At 42.1% G+C, this 17,565-nt stretch overlaps 2 protein-coding genes across 2 annotated transcripts in view; both read left to right on the plus strand.

Moving 5' to 3' along the window:
• The window catches only part of hcrtr2 (hypocretin (orexin) receptor 2), a 31,847-nt gene extending 28,628 nt beyond the window's left edge, over positions 1-3,219 (plus strand). Inside the window, exon 7 of the mRNA XM_079856352.1 lies at positions 2,203-3,219. Coding sequence (XP_079712478.1) covers positions 2,203-2,372 — 170 coding nt within the window. The 3' untranslated portion in view covers positions 2,373-3,219. The remainder of the gene's footprint in view (positions 1-2,202) is intronic.
• The window catches only part of mlip (muscular LMNA-interacting protein), a 217,067-nt gene that overhangs the window by 189,314 nt on the left and 10,188 nt on the right, over positions 1-17,565 (plus strand). The gene's annotated exons all lie outside the window — the stretch shown is intronic.

The following is a 17,565-nucleotide window of genomic DNA, read 5'->3' on the forward strand; positions in this document are numbered from 1 at the left end:
GTAATGTAGATGAACTGCCGCGCTTGTGACAGAGAGAGAGAGAGAGAGACCCGGTCGCGCGCGCACTCTCTCTCTCTTCCGAGCCAGGCGAAAGTGTAAACAAGAGTGAATACATCAATGATTATTATCTTGCTCTCTCTCCCTCGCACATATTAATCAAAATAAATCGACACGGTGGTAAAAGGTCGGAAGACCAAAGTTTCATGTGGAGCATTCGGAGATATTTTTTTCCTGAATTACCGTGTGAATTGTGCTAAATAAGTTGCCTTATCAATTCTGAAAAGCGTTCCGGGCATTAAGCTGACATAAAACAACACTTTAATAAATGAAAAAAACTATCCAATGATGAAATGTTTTCTGTGTTGACACAAATCTTGGATGTCCAAAAGTTTCTGTGCCGCTAGATAAACCCTGTTGTTGCTGAAGTAACATTAGTTATCCTTGAAGTGCTTTGCGTTCGCGCACAAAAAAATGACTTTATGGGTACATTTCTGTTAAAAATAAAACTCAACCAGGCACTTCGAAGAGGTTCTGATGCTGGGAGACGGTGTAATGAAGCGTGTGGGTTACTACATCCATCAACCGAACATTTTGACTTACCCTCTCGTAACTTCTGCATCCTTGAGCTTAGACTACAAAATCACAGCGAGAAATAAAAATGGCGGATTGCTCGAAGTGTTGGGCCGGGAGTCGATGTCCTTATTTAGCAGTTCCGCTGCAAATACTGTGACGTAATTGTTCAAAAAACGTCATAGATAACAGAAAAATTGGAACAGGTTGCAAAATATGACCAAAACAGAATATAAAGATATCAACGAAGCACCTGAAGAGAATAATTTCAACTTTTCTGTACTTCTAAACACTCCAAATATACAACAAAATGCATTTAAGGGATAAAAAAGTGGATTTAGCATGATATGTCCCCTTTAACACGTTCAGCTACATCAGAGGTCTCCACGTCTGGTTCTGGAGACTCAACGTCACTGCACTGCATATTATGAGTGTCTTCCTTCTTTACACACCAGATGCAAATCCTCATCTTGTTAGCAGCCAGAGAGCTGAAGTGTCACATCAGAGATATTCAGTGTAGATGACCCGAGTTCAGAAGCACTGCGCTGTATGCGTTTCCTCCCTCTGCTGGTCACATTCAGGCATTACACCTGTCATTCCCTTCACTGCCTGCAAACACACACAAGACTTCAAAGCTTTGAGATGCTGTTCGCCCTCCGGAAACATCCTGTAGCTTTTCATTCATAACGAGCACACTAATTATTTCTTCAGCAGCATTGCAATATTCTCTTTGTGGTGCTATGATAACTGAGTGCATCATTACCTGGTCACCAACTGAAAATAAATTAATCTGTTTAATTCCACCAGTCACCTTGGGACCAACATTTTTATTTTGGATTTTGAAAGGTCTAAAAAGAGCATTTGATGTTTTTAAAAAGCAGAATATAAAATACACTGCCAGAAAAAAAAGTGCAAAAATTGTATATTTATGGTGCAACAGCTTGTCATCACTCATGCACACATAAGTTAACAAACCCTGAATGTGATTCAAGGCCCGATATAGCTAATCAGAACTTTAATTCTCCGCTTAGAAGTAAAAAGAAGTTGGAAATACCTTTTCAGCGATAAAACATCCAGACGCTGCTGAAAGTGACGTTTAGATGAATATGTAAATATGTGCTCCGCTTTCCTCTCGATAACAACATAAACACACAACAAAACTGACAGCGGTGAGGAAACATCAGTTCATAAATCCTCTGATCATAGAGATACAGCAGCTCTATCATATCCACAGATGAGGTGATTAACAGTTATGATAGTTTGAATATAAAGTATATTTGAGACTATAGACTATATAGATCTGGCAATGTGAAAAATTAGCCTACAGCCTTTCATAGACAACCTAGGAAGTCGGGGAAGGCCTCGTTTTTTTTATTTTCTTTACAAGCTGTTCACACGATGGCAATAAAAAAGTGATTAATATATTTTTACATATATCCCCTTTTTAATTTTAATTAAATTTAATTTTAATTTATCATTGTTAGTTCATGTCAGCTGAGGTCCATAAATAATATCAACAGATACTAGTACATGCTGTAATTAACATTAGATAAATGCTTTAGAATAATGTATCAATGTTAGTTCGAGTTAACAAACGGAACCTTATTTAAATCAGATCCTGTTTTCTCGCAGGTAAATTTCGAGAGGAGTTTAAAGCGGCGTTCATCTGTCATTGCTCCGGTGGAGACGAGACACCGAAGGAGAGAATCAGAGCGAGAACCAGTACAGACAGCCGCAAATCCCTGTCTACGCAAGTCCACAACTTCGACAACATCTCCAGGATCTCTGACCAGGCTGTGTAGATCAGTGTGGGAAGTTGTTTTCTGGGAGAATCCTGTGTCACGACCACCAGACCAGAAGAACAGCATGTTTCGACCTGAGAGGCTTATGGGTGGAAGGATTGAATGGACATAATAACCTCAGTGAATTACACACACTTTTTGAAAATGACATTGTGTCTTGCGTAAGCGCACATGAACCTTCAGTGGAATTGATATTTTCACCCTGTGAGCCAAGAGGTTATTTTTCAGCTCACTGCTCGAATGGACGCGCAGACACAGGTGAAAATAATGACATGTCTCCGAAACACAGTGAGACTGCGTTCAACTCAAGACTGCTCACAATGATGACAGAGGGGAAGAAAATATTTTCAGTGTTAAAATAATATTTCCTATCCAATCTAATGCAGAGAGATGATGGCAAGCGATCTGTGGGTGCAGTTCTCTGAAACACTCGAGCTCCACTGAAACACTGTTTGTTTGAGCATCAAATGATTCGGGTTTGAAAGCAAACATGATTTTTGCATGCATAAACGGCTTCAAGTACTTTTGAACAAAATTGATGTATATTTATTTTTGTTCCATGTTTAAACAATTTACAGTTTGACATTTGTAATGCGTCTCTAAGAATGCTGTTTTGTGTTATGTTTTTATCTTTTCAGGAACAGCTCGCTCTCTCGGTAACACTTTACAATAAGGTTTCATTTGTAAGTTAACTACGTTAGTTAACATGAACTAACGTGAATTAATATTTATTAATAATGTAAATTTCAACATTTACTAATACATTTTTAAAATCAAGTTAACATAAGTTAATACACACAAAAAAAATTGTATTAACTAACATTAACAAAATATTAATAAATGATGCAAAAAAAAAAAAAAAAAAAGCTAATTGATAGTTTATTTTAGCTAATGCATTAACTAATGAGACCTTATTGTAAAGTCTTACCTTTTACTCTAATTTGATCTCACTTTTGGGTATTTAAAAAAAAAAAAAAAAAAAAAAAGTAAGAATGTTTTGAATGTTCACATTTTGAATGTTCACTTTAATGTGCATTTCACAGAAGTGTTTCTGATGATAGGCATCTCTGTTGTGTGTTTTAGAACATTTATTTCTATGGAGCTGTTTTGACGTTTTGCACAGTCCAGCAGTAATTATTTGCTCTGAGTGTTTGCTTTGTTGGATCAGGAAGCCTGGAGCTCTAACTGTTTATTTGACTATTACTAGTCTGATGATTACAGAGTAATAAAGCGGGACAATGGCACAACGATGCATCTTTGTTCAAGTGTGACAGATGTCACGAGAACCAACAGGTGAACAGCAGAGAACTACTTACTGTATGATGTTGCTGATGTCTCTCAGGTGCTTGCTTTGAGATCCTGTGTTATCTATTAAAAGTGTGTACTTGCTGCTACTTATAAGTACTTTAAGTAAATGCATTGAGTGTGTTAATGTGTTTGAAATTATGTTTGTATAAAGATTTCAATTTTACTTAAATACACTACCAAGCCATTCGTCATTATCTTTTTGTTAGCACATAAGTGAATCTCACCCATGCTGACTTTTAAACGTCTTTGGGCAGAAAAATGTGAATTACTTTGGTCTATGTTTGCACAATCCAAAAATAAAGAAGTAAACAAGAACAACTCTTAAGTAATTGTGTATGTTTTGCCAGCAGTAACTAGCATTGAAATATGTGATGGTTTGAGCTGGCATTTCAGGGTGTCCCTAACCCTAACCTGTTCTGTCTAGTCTGCACCTGTTCTCATTAGTCCCTGATTAGTTTACCTTTCTCCACCTGTGCCTAGTTAGTGTCCTCATTTCCTCCTGTGTATTTATACTCCCTGTTCTGTTCAGTCCCTTGTTGGTTCTCGTTAAAGTCTGCGTGAACCGGAAGTTGCAAACGACTTTTCTCCAGTGTTGTGACGTATTTCCCAGTGAAAAGGAATATTGAACAGAGGGCAGGGTTTTACTTCAGCGCTCCTCCTCTCCATCTCTGCTCATAGCAGAATAATGGTTTGAGGGGAGTGGTTAAGCGTTTCCCAACCCAAGCCGTCAAACCTACATCATCAGAGAAGGAACGCCATTCCAGACCGGAAGTAACTTTTCAGACTTTGATTAAAGATTATGACGGCAAAAAAAATTTTTCTGTGTATTAACTTGCACGGATTAATTTTTCACCACAAGACTAGTAATATGCGCTAACAAAGTAAATAGGGTCAATTTTGATTTCAGTTGGACTTTAATGTTAGATGTGGTTGTGTATGTCCTGCCTGAACTCATCAAGTAAAGTTTGTGTTTAACCCGGATCTCCATCTTGTGCCTTCAACTACCACCACACTGTTGCAGTCTGGTCATGTTTGTCATTAAATGTACTATTTTTATTTTTATTTTACTTCAAAATAGACTAAATACATCATCAGACTCAATACATCATCAATCCTCCTTCCGAAACATGTTTTTGTCTTACCTGTGTTTTGGTCTTAATTGCGACTTTTTATCTCGCAATTCTGACTTTATTTTTCGCAATTGTGGGTTTACATCCCGCAATTCTGACTTAATATCTCGCAATTCGAATTTTGTCGGGACCACTACCATCAAATACGATTGACAATTAGCATTTGGATTGGCGGTATGGTTCCGTTCTGGGCGAGAACTCCCTGCAGCCTAGCAAAACCAAACCATATGCCAATATCCCCCAAACCCAACTGACAGCGCAATCTGGATGCTTTTTTAGTTACCTGAGTGAGCCAAGGCAACAAGCATGTTGTCAATACCTCAAAAGCTTGAGCAACAGCATGTTACCAACAATACCGGAAAGCCTTAAAGGAGAACTCCGGTCAATTTTAACATTGAGCTCATTTTTTTGTAAATTTGGAGTGCTGTCAATACAGAGAACAACGACAAAAATCGGTGTTGCCTACACCGAGTTATTCTATTTTTAAAATTTGCACCCTGTTGACTTCAATGGGGCAAGTACTAAACCTGCTTTTAGCCTCTTAACATCCTTGATGTGTCATTACAAGTGCACAGAAAATGTGAGTGATTCCTTCTGAGTGAACACGAGTGAGTCTGACTGCAGTAGATGTGAAAGATGTGTATAAAAATGATGTTATTTAAGCCAGCGCAAATACCTTTGTTTACATCCTGTTTTTCGGTTGAAGTCCAAAGTAGTCGATTGCCGAGTTCACGCGCGTGATCATAGGTATTAAACCTATGCGTGTGAACTCTGCAATCGACTACTTTGGACTTCAACCTTCAACTTCAACTACTTTGGACTAGATGACCTAAACGAGTATGTTGCCAATACCCACATAAGCCACAGGAACAAGCATGTTGTCAATACCCGAAATGCTTAGCAGTAAACATGCATTGTGCAATGAATGACATACCACCTGAATTGAAGTGAAAATTGAGATATCAAAATGAATCAGCTGCTTGCTTGTTGTATATTCACAGTCCAGTTCCAGTTTCTTTGAGTGACGCCTGTAGAGATGAGAGATGTAGATTTCCTTTTCAATTATCTTTTTCATTGGAAATAAGTACTGAAGCACACAATACTGAAGTAATCCTGGTGGAGACTTCCGGTTCACACAGAATTAGCAACACATGTCATTAATACATTTTTAATGTTTATTTATTTTTTATTTTTTTACACACTACCCCCACCACGACTGAGGCTGATAGAATGGTTACATCCTGATGTTAGCGTCATATGTTGAGCTGATAGCAATGTTGCTGAAATGACTGCATATTGCTGATGCCTGATAAGCTTAGCACAGCATGTGACAATGACACCAGGTATAAGCCTTAAACACAGCCATGTTCCAAATAACGACTGGACTAAATAACCTTAAAAGTAAAACAACCATGTTACCGACAGCAACTAACAGCTTTTGAAGCAAGCAGTTTTCAATAGCCACTAGGTAGCCTTTAGAACAAGCAGTGTTTCAATTATATATATACCGTATTTTCCGGACTATAAGTCGCTCCGGAGTATAAGTCGCATCAGTCAAAAAAATGCGTCATGAAGAGGAAAAAAACATATATAAGTCGCACTGGACTATAAGTCGCATTTATTTAGAATTTTTTTTCAGAAAATCCAAGACCAAGAACAGACATTTAATCTGGAAAGGCAAGTTATTCAATTACACAGTAGCACACAGACAGAACAACAGGCTGAGTAGGTGTCCGGTATGTTAACGCAACACATTAACAGTTATTCAGCTACATAATAGCATAAAGAACATATACCTGGGAGGCTGAATAGGCTAAATTAACATAAGACAGCGAGTCTATTGGCGCTTTTCCATTACCAGTACCAGCTCAACTCGACTCGACTCGCCTCGGCTCGCCTCAGCCCGCTTAGAATCTCGCCGGAGGTGGTATGAAAAAAAGTACCTGGAAGCAGGTACAGGTACAGGTACAACTTTTACACAGTGGAAAACCAAACAGAGCCGAGGCGAGCTGGTACTGTGTAGTGGAAAAGCGCCATAACAAGCAAGTTACCAGTAAACAAGTTCACAAGCTCCCGCGATCTCATTCCACATAATTTTCTTCATCCTTGGTGTCGCTTCTGAACAACTCCGCCAACTAGAGCGCCCTCTCGCGGCTGTAGACGGTAATGTTTTCTCTTGGTTCATCTCAGTCTGAATTAATTTTGATATATAAGTCGCACCTGACTATAAGTCGCAGGACCAGCCAAACTATGAAAAAAAGTGCGACTTATAGTCCGGAAAATACGGTATATATATATATATATATATATATATATATATATATATATATATATATATATATATTATACACAGCTAAAAATGCAAGCCCTTAAAAAAAACAATGCATTAAAATGAAAGCTCGGTATACAATACACTATAGCTTTAAGAACGCCATGTTTCCAAGAACTAGATAGACCAAGCGTGTCCAATAACGCTGAAGTGACTCATCTGAATAGTGACTGTTTACTATGTCTTTTTTAAAGCTGTGCCACAGCAGAATTATTCCGTTTGCATCATGAATTGTTAATCCTATCAAGCAAGCTGTTTGAATTTGTGCTGCATAGTACTAAAAGCACAGCGTGTGCAACGCGATCAGTTGCCAATGACATCACATGGTAACGCACATAACGTTAGCCAATATGATCCAACTGCAGTCCTGGAAGCCGCATTTTCAGGACCCCAGTTCTAGGACCGCATTTCTAGGACCCTAGTTTTTTGTGACAGCGCCACCTACCGAGTCGGAGAACCGCAGTCCCAGGAACGCATTTCCAGGACCCTAGTTTTGGAGGACCGAAAGAAGTGCCACCAAGGCAGTATTCCACCCAGTTTTAACTACATTCGTTTTTTTAAAGTTTTATTACACCCAAATACTACTTTCTTTATTGCAATTAAAATTGCAATAAAGTTCCTAGGAATGTTGAGAAATGATTGGGTCTAAGTAGCATAATATAATAACTCAAGTAAAATAAACAAGGAATCATGTTATAGTCTTTTCAGTCACTAGATCGACCACATTTTCAAGTACAGAGGGAAGACAAGGATGACTCTGGGGGTAGATTTAAGATTGTGTATATTTTACAAAATAATATATAACAACTGAACTTAAACACACATAAAAACAAATGTGTTCATGACGTGAACCACATAGACAGAACTTCATGGACAACATCATCACTGACTCCTAAGAGAGAGAAAGAGAAGTGAATTAAATAAGGAACATTTAGTTGAACATGTTCTACTCTCTAATTTTAAATTTCATATTTAAAAGATCTTAGTTACCACAGATTGCACACACATATACGATACAAAAATAATTATATCAATCTTCATACCAATTAATGTTCATAATACTATTATTACTGTTCATACTATGCATACTGTTCAAAGATTTGGAAAAAAAATATTTTGATGTTGTGGGAACAAAGGTTCTAGAAACACTCATGTCAATAAAGCCCATCTGAACTGAGAAAAAAAAATAGAGAGAGATGCAAGAAATATGAATAGAAATAACATATTATACATATGTTATGTGTTTCTTGAAATACATTTTTAAGTTAATTTCATATAAATAAATAGACATAAATTAGGCCTAAGCCTAGTACTTAACCAATTTATTTATTTATCTTTTGTCATACTATTGCCTACCCTGAGCTGTGTCCTTGAAAGCCCTTCATATAGAGTACAGTACACAGTAAATGACACAATCTAACACGTGGTATTTTAAAGGACAAGTTCGGTATTTTACACTTAAAGCCCTGTTTACAGATTGTATCTGATGAAATAGAACGGTTAAGATTAAAATTTGGACACATGCTCCTGTCCCGAGAATTTTAGGTTTATTTCGCTTTCCCCCCCACCCCCACAATGGCAGCCTATGGGCACTGGAACATTCCTTCCTAAAACACATTAAACTTTCGTTTACAAAGACGTGAAACTCACCGAGTGGTCAGGGGTGTTCACTGATATGCTCACTCAAAAATCGCTGCAAAAGATGCTTTCCAACAGGTTTTATCGTAGTTTTTGTCCAACTCCATTGACTTGTATTGAAAGAGCTGTGTGAGGTACGGTATTACTCCGCCGCTTCTTCTTCTGCTTCTTCTGTGTATTCAGTGAAATGCCAGTGGTTTGCTTGTAATTGGCAAAGGTGCATTATCGCCACCAACTGGGCTGGAGTGTCTATTATTCAAGCTCTCAACGGAAGAATCTACGGGTGTGAGACGTTTGGAAAAATAGGTCCACAGTTTTACAACTAATGGTAAAACACCCGTTGGAATGCATCTTTTTCAGCGATTTTTGAGTGAGCATACCAGTGAACACCCCTGACCACTCGGTGAGTTTCACGTCTTTGTAAACAAAAGTTTAATGTGTTTTATGAAGGAATGTTCCAGTGCACCTAGACAACCATTGTGGGGGTGGGGGGGGAAGCGAAATAAACCTAAAATTCTCGGGACAGGAGCATGTGTCCAAATTTTAATCTTAACCGTTCTATTTCATCAGATACGATCTGTAAACAGGGCTTTAAGTGTAAAATACCGAACTTGTCCTTTAACAGTCAGTAATTATGGCCTCTCTGTTATGTCTGACTGTTAATATGTCATATGTCTCAACCAACATTATAAACCATGTCAAAATGAAGAGACGTTCTCATAACATATATTGCGGGTAACGTTAAACAGACTGACTGTGAGCATGTGACAGTGAAAACATTACGATTATTTAACTGAATTAAAATGGAAAAACAATGAGTAATTAACAAGCTTTCCGAACGAACATGCTACAGTTTATTGTGCTGTCAATAAGTCAACACAGGCTTATCATGCAACAGTTCTGTTGAATGAATGTGCTAACAATTCATTTTACAGCATTAGAGGCTAATATATGATGGCTATGCATTCAAGACTATTTAGCAAATCACCATCACGTTGGCTACGTTAACTTTCCAATGAAATGCATCACAATTGTTTTTAAAGTTAAACAAATAAAAATTGATTTGCATTTGATACTCACACTCTGATTGTCATCCATCTTCGCTGGTCCTCTAATTCGGTAGGTGGCGTTGTCACTAAAAACCTAGGGTCCTAGAAATGCGGTCCTAGAACTGGGGTCCTGAAAATGCAGCCTCCGGTTTTACAGGCAGATGCTACTCAATATGATCGCATAAGCCTAGCAAGAGCATTTGAATGAAAACGACTAAGTTATATAAGCCCAAGCCACACGTATAGCATTAGCAACAAGCATGTTGCCAATACCCTGATAGCTTTTAGCAATGAATATTAAAAAGGACTTAGCTTAGCTTTGTGAAGACTTTCAGAGATGAATGGAGAATGAATCGCGTCGAGTCCTGTGTCAATTGTTACCCTCCCCAGCCGGTTACACTCGTATAATAATATTAAAGGAGCCCTGCTATCCCAGCAGTAGTAAAGGGTAATCTCTGGTCCTTCTCCTGAAGAATGAACAGTTAGCTACAAGTATACTACAATAATAATTTGTTCTATAGCGCGGTGCCTCCAATTAATAAACATATTCTCAGGGGTTTGAGAATAAAAAATACAGGTTGAGCATAAGAAAGTTATAATAAACCCTGAGGTTTATTGAATAATCCCAAAACAAAACAAACAAACAAAAATAAACAAAAACAGAGAAAAATAAACAAATGACAGGAATATGAAACTACTGAATAATTGGCTTAACACAGTGATGGAATCTTAACTGGTTCAGGGAAACCAAAAATACAGTTACCACATTTAAATAGTGCAACCCTTTAACTGATCCAAACTCAGTACTTCAGAGACTTAAAATAGTCATACCCAAAAAAACAGTTACCTCAAATACAAATGACTTACTCTTATTAACAACAATTAATACTTATTTGAACATATAGGACTGGTTTACTCGTTTAAACCCAAAATAACGTCTCGGGTTACGTATGTAACCCTCGTTCCCTGAGTAGGGAACGAGACGCTGCATCGATACTCGATACTTTGGGGAATGCCTTCGGCATGAAGCGTCTGAAGTCTACTATACAACTATTCCAATCTGGATTGGTGCAACGTCATTACGTCAGCCGTGACGTCGCATGTGACGGTGATCCGGAAGCTATAAAACGGTCACAGGAACCAGGAAATGTTAGCTTCTAATTGGTCAAAGCAAGTCGTTCCCAGGGGCGCGAAAAGTGTGGCCGAGGGATGCAGCGTCTCGTTCCCTACTCAGGGAACGAGGGTTACATACGTAACCCGAGACGTTCCCTTTCGTAAAGGGAACTCCCGCTGCATCGATACTCGATACTTTGGGGAACAAATACCCACGCCGCCACACTGAGAGAAAAATGCCCTGGTACAAAGATCTGGTACACTCAATGACAATAAAATGAGTAGAGGGTAGATCCAAACTAGTTTGCCGTAAGATTTGGTGTAAGAAGGGGAGGTGAGGAGCCGGAGGCTCAACTGACCTCGCGGAAAGGAAAAAACCCCGGACAGTAGAAAGTATAAGATAAAAGGTGAAGGCAAAAGCGCACCTTATATTTCAATTATAAGTGGTTTCTGCAGATAACCCACTGTCTACTTGATAGAGGGGAATATCTCCTACCCTTGATACATTACTAGATGGATTAACTCCTCCCAGCCCGAGGCCTAGCATAGGAACCTCCAAGGCTAGCCTTGACCACCCGACACATGCGATGGAGGATGGAATACCTGAAGAATCATGATATCGCCTACCGGCACCTCGGTACCGGGGCAACAATAATGTAGAGTGGCTCCCACACTCGCAAGTAAGAGGGGGCAGCACCACCACTCTTCCAGGGAGTAGGACGAGCAGGAAGCAGACTCAATAGATTCTCCTATATATACTTATATATTCTCAAATATATAATCGTATACTTCATCCACAGGACCTGATGGGTGCCAGGGATACCCCATCAGCCTGAAGCCAATAGGCTGGATGAAAAGGATCCATTCTCCAATCTACAGGAACATGGAGTTTCAGTGGGAACGTCCCTTCAAGAACACCCTTAAAGGCTTGCGGAGGGCACTGAAGGCCGCCACAGAGGCCCTAAGCATGAACAGGAGATCCCGTTAGAGAGCGGGATGGAACACCAGAACTGAAGCCAGTGGGCAGTAATACACTGGGTTCGATGCCCTCCCTAACTTAATTGTTTAGTTCCCAGTAGAGTGGGGTTCTAGTATGGATGTCCTGACCACCTCGGTGGAAAGGGCAACCTAATTATGGGTGGGACCCCCTCAGGGGCCAGACCCATAGTCTCCATAACTCTGGTCGGGGATGAAATAGTGTACCATCAGCCTGAGACAGAAGATCTCTCCTAATAGGAATTTTCCATGGAGGACTCTCCAGGAGACTAATAAGGTCTGAAAACCAAATTCGGGCCGGCCAGTACGGAGCTACAAGGAGTAGTCTCACTCCGTACCTCCTGACCCTTTCTAGAACCCCAGGGAGCAGAGCGATCGGGGGAAAAGCGTACAGACGTGACCTCGGCCACAACTGTACCATGGCATCCAAGCCTAAAGGAGCTGGATGTGAGAGAGAATACCAGAGCGGGCAATGAGAGTTCTCATGAGAGGCGAACAGGTCAACCTCCGCCCGGCCAAACTCCCTCCATATAAGCTCAACCACTTCAGGGTGGAGCCGCCATTCCCCGGGCCTCAGCCCCTGCCTCGACATAATGTCTGCTCCCCTATTCTCAACCCCAGGAATATAAATGGATCTGACAGAGAGAAATTTGTCCTGGGACCAAAGAAGAATTTGATGCGCCAGTCTACAAAGAGGGCGAGATCTCAAACCTCCTTGGCGGTTGATATAAGAGACCACCGACATATTGTCTGTCCTAACAAGAACATGATGGCCTCTGAGGTCTACAAGGAAGTGCCTCAGGGCAAAAAACACAGCCAACATCTCCAAGCGATTAATATGCCATGAGAGATGATGGTCCTTCCAAGTACCTCGGGTGTAACGGCCCTCCATAACCGCACCCCAGCCCGTGAGGGACGCATCCGTAGTCAGAGTTTTTCTCTGACATGGTGCCCCCAACACCGGGCCCTGAGACAGGAACCATGGTTTCTTCCACATAACCAGAGAACGAAGGCATCTGCTCGTAACTCTGATTGTGCGAAAAGGGTTTCCCAGAGGAGAAAACCCCTTGTTCCTGAGCCACCACTGCAAGGCCCTCATATGGAGCAGACCAAAGGGAATTACCGTGGAAGCTGCAGCCATAAGTCCCAAAACTCTTTGAAACTGTTTGACAGTGATAGCCTGGCCTAGCCTAATACTCTTCATTGTGTTCAAAATAGTATTAATACGAGCAGGAGACAAATGTGCCCGCATCGTAATTGAGTCCCACTCTACTCCCAGGAACGTAGTTCTCTGAAGAGGAGTTAAGGAACTTTTCTTCACATTGAGTCTCAACCCCAAGCACCTCAAATGGCTCAAAACAACATCTCGATGTTGAATCGCCAACTCTCTTGATTGAGCTAAAATAAGCCAGTCATCTATATAATTCAAGATACGAATCCCCTGAAGTCTCAGTGGAGCAAGGGAAGCGTCCATACATTTAGTAAAGGTGCGAAATGATAAAGCTAGGCCGAAAGGAAGAACTCTATATTGATAAGCTTTTCCCCCAAAAGCAAATCTCAGAAACTTCCTATGATGTGGAATGATGGAAATATGAAAATATGCATCCTTAAGATCTATCGTCACAAACCAGTCCTCGGATCTGATTTGATGAACGATCATAGGTATCGTCAACATTTTGAACTTAAATCTCCTCAAAGATTTATTCAATACCCTAAGATCTATAATGGGACGCAGCCCACCATCCTTCTTTGGAACTATGAAGTACCGGCTGTAGAACCCGGAATCCCTCTGCTCTAAGGGCACATATTCTATGGCCTCCTTAGCTAGGAGAGTCTGCACTTCATCTTCCATTACCTGAGCCTGATCAGGAGATACCAGCGTCTGAACAACACCACTAAACTTGGGTGGTCTAAACTGGAACTGGATTCTATATCCCTTCTCAACCGTACTCAGGACCCACTGCGATATATTTTGAAAACCCTTCCAGGTGTCTAAATAATCTACTAAGGGAATTAGTCTTTCAGGACTAACCTCAGGTGTTCCATCCACATCTCTAGTTTCATCTTTATTCTCATTTATATTTTCGGTGACCTGAAGCACTCTTCTGGCAGGAACTAACCGAATAATTTTTTCTACAGGCCTCGTGAGAGGTAGCGAACGCTTCAGAATAATAGATCTCATAGGAACATTCTGTGAAAAACATTCGCTAGAATTCGATGCGTCCCGAAGCGCACTTGACGGCGGGAAGCAACATCGATTTCCTGAGGGCTCCGCGGAGCGAAGTTTTAAAAAGCCCTCGCGGAGGGGGATGCCCTCAGAGGCCTGGACGCCCCGTCAAGGCCTCTTAGCCGAAGCCTTCCTCGCCTGAATAACAGTCCTCAGATCTGTTTTCGGTTTAGAAGGCTTCGGCTGAGAGTGTTGCCCCTGCCTCCAAGCCCCTTGGGGGGGAGCACGAGAGGCCACACTCTCCTTCTGCCTCAGCAGGTGTGAGGAGCTGGCGGCGGCCCCGTGGGACTGCCCCCTGGCAGCAGACCCACGAGACCTGGAACGACGGCGGGGGATGAGTTCTTTGAATGCGGCTGACTGTCGTTTCGCCTCCTGAAACCTGTCGACAACATTGTTGACACCGTCGCCGAACAGGCCAGAAGGCGAAACCGGGGCATCGAGGAGACAAGCCCTGTCCTTGTCCCCGATGCCCGACAGATTCAGCCACAAGTGTCTCTCCGTGGCTACCAGTGCTGCCATGGAGCGGCCGATGGCGCGGGCCGTCTCCTTGGTAGCACGGAGAGACAAGTCGACCACACGACGCATTTCCCTAATGTCGTCGTAGGCGACCTCCCCACCGTCATCCACCTCTTTGAGGAGGTCGGCCTGGTATGCCTGCAACAGCCCCATCGTATGCAGACAACTACCAGCCCGACCTGCCGCCATTTATGCCTTCCCGACCAAAGCCGATGTTGTACGGCAGGGTTTAGTGGGAAGCGCTGGAGCCCGCAGGGATGACGCAACGTCAGGGGAGAGGTGCGAAGCAAACGACTCTTCAACCCTGGGCATCATCCCATAGCCCTCCTCCCTAGCACCCATTATGTTTGAATATAAATGTACATTGGGGCTAGATATTCTCGAGGAGAAGGGCTTATTCCACGATCTCGACACCTCGGTGTGGAGATCGGGAAAAAATGGCAGACTCCGGCGTAGAGGTTGTGATCGAGACTGCAGGAAGCGCTCATCGAGTTTACTTTTTACCGTCGCTTCCTGCGTCTCAGATGGCCAGTCGATCTTTAATTTATTAACTGCTCTGGTCACAACCTCTAGCAGCTCCTCAAAGGCAGGGGAATGAGGTAGACTTTCACTTTCCCCTGCCTCGATGCCCAAAATATCTAGCTCCTCGGAACCAGATAATTCGAGCATCGGTTCCTCTGCTGGGGCGGAAGAAGCCGCAGGGCGGGCTTCCGCACCCTGAGCGGAACTATGAGAACTAGCTTCAGAATGCCGAGAAAGGGCCGAAGCCGTCTCGGCATCATCCACTAGATCTCTCTGCGATCCCCATGAATGCAGACGCCGCGCTGCCTCGGCAAACGCGGGACCTGATCCACGGGGATCGCGGGGCTGGCCACTCTCATTAAATAGTGCTTGCCGGGAGCGGAGCGTTCTCAGGGGCATGATTTCACAGTTAGCACAGACAGCACCCTCGAGCGCTGCCTGTGCATGCTCCGCTCCCAAACAAATCACACACAGCGAGTGTGTGTCACCCTCGGGCAAGGGGACACACACTGCCTAAACTGTTTCTCGGCCATTGTATTTTAATATATATATATATATTTTCACGGACAGACAACACCAAATAAGACAAACAGTTGTACACAGAACGCTTGCTGAAGACCAGAAGCTAACATTTCCTGGTTCCTGTGACCGTTTTATAGCTTCCGGATCACCGTCACATGCGACGTCACGGCTGACGTAATGACGTTGCACCAATCCAGATTGGAATAGTTGTATAGTAGACTTCAGACGCTTCATGCCGAAGGCATTCCCCAAAGTATCGAGTATCGATGCAGCGGGAGTTCCCTTTACGAAAGGGAACTCAAATTTCCTTCTTAAATTGACTCGTTCATAAACAAATGATTCTTAAATTGACTCGTTCGTAATCAAATGACTCTCATATTGACTCCGTAATCAGAATACTCTTGAATTGACTCGTTCGTAATCAAATGACTCTTATATTGACTCCTTCGTAATCAGAATACTCTTGAATTGATTCGTTAAACGAGTCTTTGATAATCCGTTCACTCATTTCAAATCCTCTTCACATGTGTCAAAACAGATTTTAAACACTCAATACCTCAATAATAAAAATGAGAACCCACAAACTTAGTCTCTAAACCAGTACATGTACAATTTCCATGAACCGTTGGTGCACTTTTCCTCCAAACGATCTGAGATTCAACAGAGCTCAGTCCAAGTGTAAGTTACTCACTCATCTGCATGTGCATGAACATGAAGGATAATGCGCGATGGCGGTCCAAGGTCCCGAATATCTTTAAACCGAAAAAAAAAAATCAGAAGGTAGCAATCTCAAATCAACGATGCCCGATGAATCAGTCCTCCGTGGGTGAATTTCCGCCAGGAGCTCCAAACGAGTCCTCCACTCTCCCTCGAGATTTCGGATCCAGTCTTCTCCTCACTGCTCGAAACCACATTTGCGGCTATCCAACACGAAAATGCATGCAGCAAAGCCTTTCACAATATTGTTTTCTTCCGATAACTCCAAATTTCTCCCACACACTGGACTTGATTTTTGATGACGTATTGTCGACAACTTTACCATCTCCACTAGCTATTCTTTTCTTCAACTCCTCAGCATCCATCTCGACGGCTGCAAGCAGATCGCGCGCGCGGTTATGATGAATTTTTAAAAGTGAAAGTAGGTACAGAGACTCCTGTGACGGCGTGGGCACAAATGAACTGATGTGGATTTTAAATGATTTCATCAACTTGAAATACAGGCATATTTTTGTAGATGTGTTCCTAAAAATATGCGAACCCGTGCAGGACTCTGGTGTGTGTGTGTGTGTGTGTGTGTGTGTGTGTCTAGTGTGGGAGCAGCAGAGGTTAGTTAAGTGTGTGTGTGTGTGTGTGTGTGTGTGTGTCTGGTGTGGGAGCAGCAGAGGTTAGTTAAGTGTGTGTGTGTGTGTCTGGTGTGGGAGCAGCAGAGGTTAGTTAAGTGTGTGTGTGTGTGTGTGTGTGTGTGTGTGTGTGTGTCTGGTGTGGGAGCAGCAGAGGTTAGTTAAGTGTGTGTGTGTGTGTGTGTGTGTGTGTGTGTGTGTGTGTGTGTGTGTGTGTGTGTGTGTGTGTGTGTGTGTGTGTGTGTGTCTGGTGTGGGAGCAGTAGAGGTTAGTTAAGTGTGTGTGTGTGTGTCTGGTGTGGGAGCAGCAGATGTTAGTTAAGTGTGTGTGTGTGTGTGTGTGTGTGTGTGTGTGTGTGTGGTGTGGGAACTGCAGAGGTTATTTGTTACAACAAGAGAGAAATGTTGACATGGAGCCGCTAAATCTCCAACCTCCAGAGAATCACCCGTTTATAACAAACGCCGAACAGAGGAGAGACTACTGGAGAAAAGAGAACGAGATAA

The sequence above is a fragment of the Squalius cephalus genome (assembly GCF_949319135.1).
Source record: "Squalius cephalus genome assembly, chromosome: 21".
Taxonomy (NCBI): Eukaryota; Metazoa; Chordata; class Actinopteri; order Cypriniformes; family Leuciscidae; genus Squalius; species Squalius cephalus.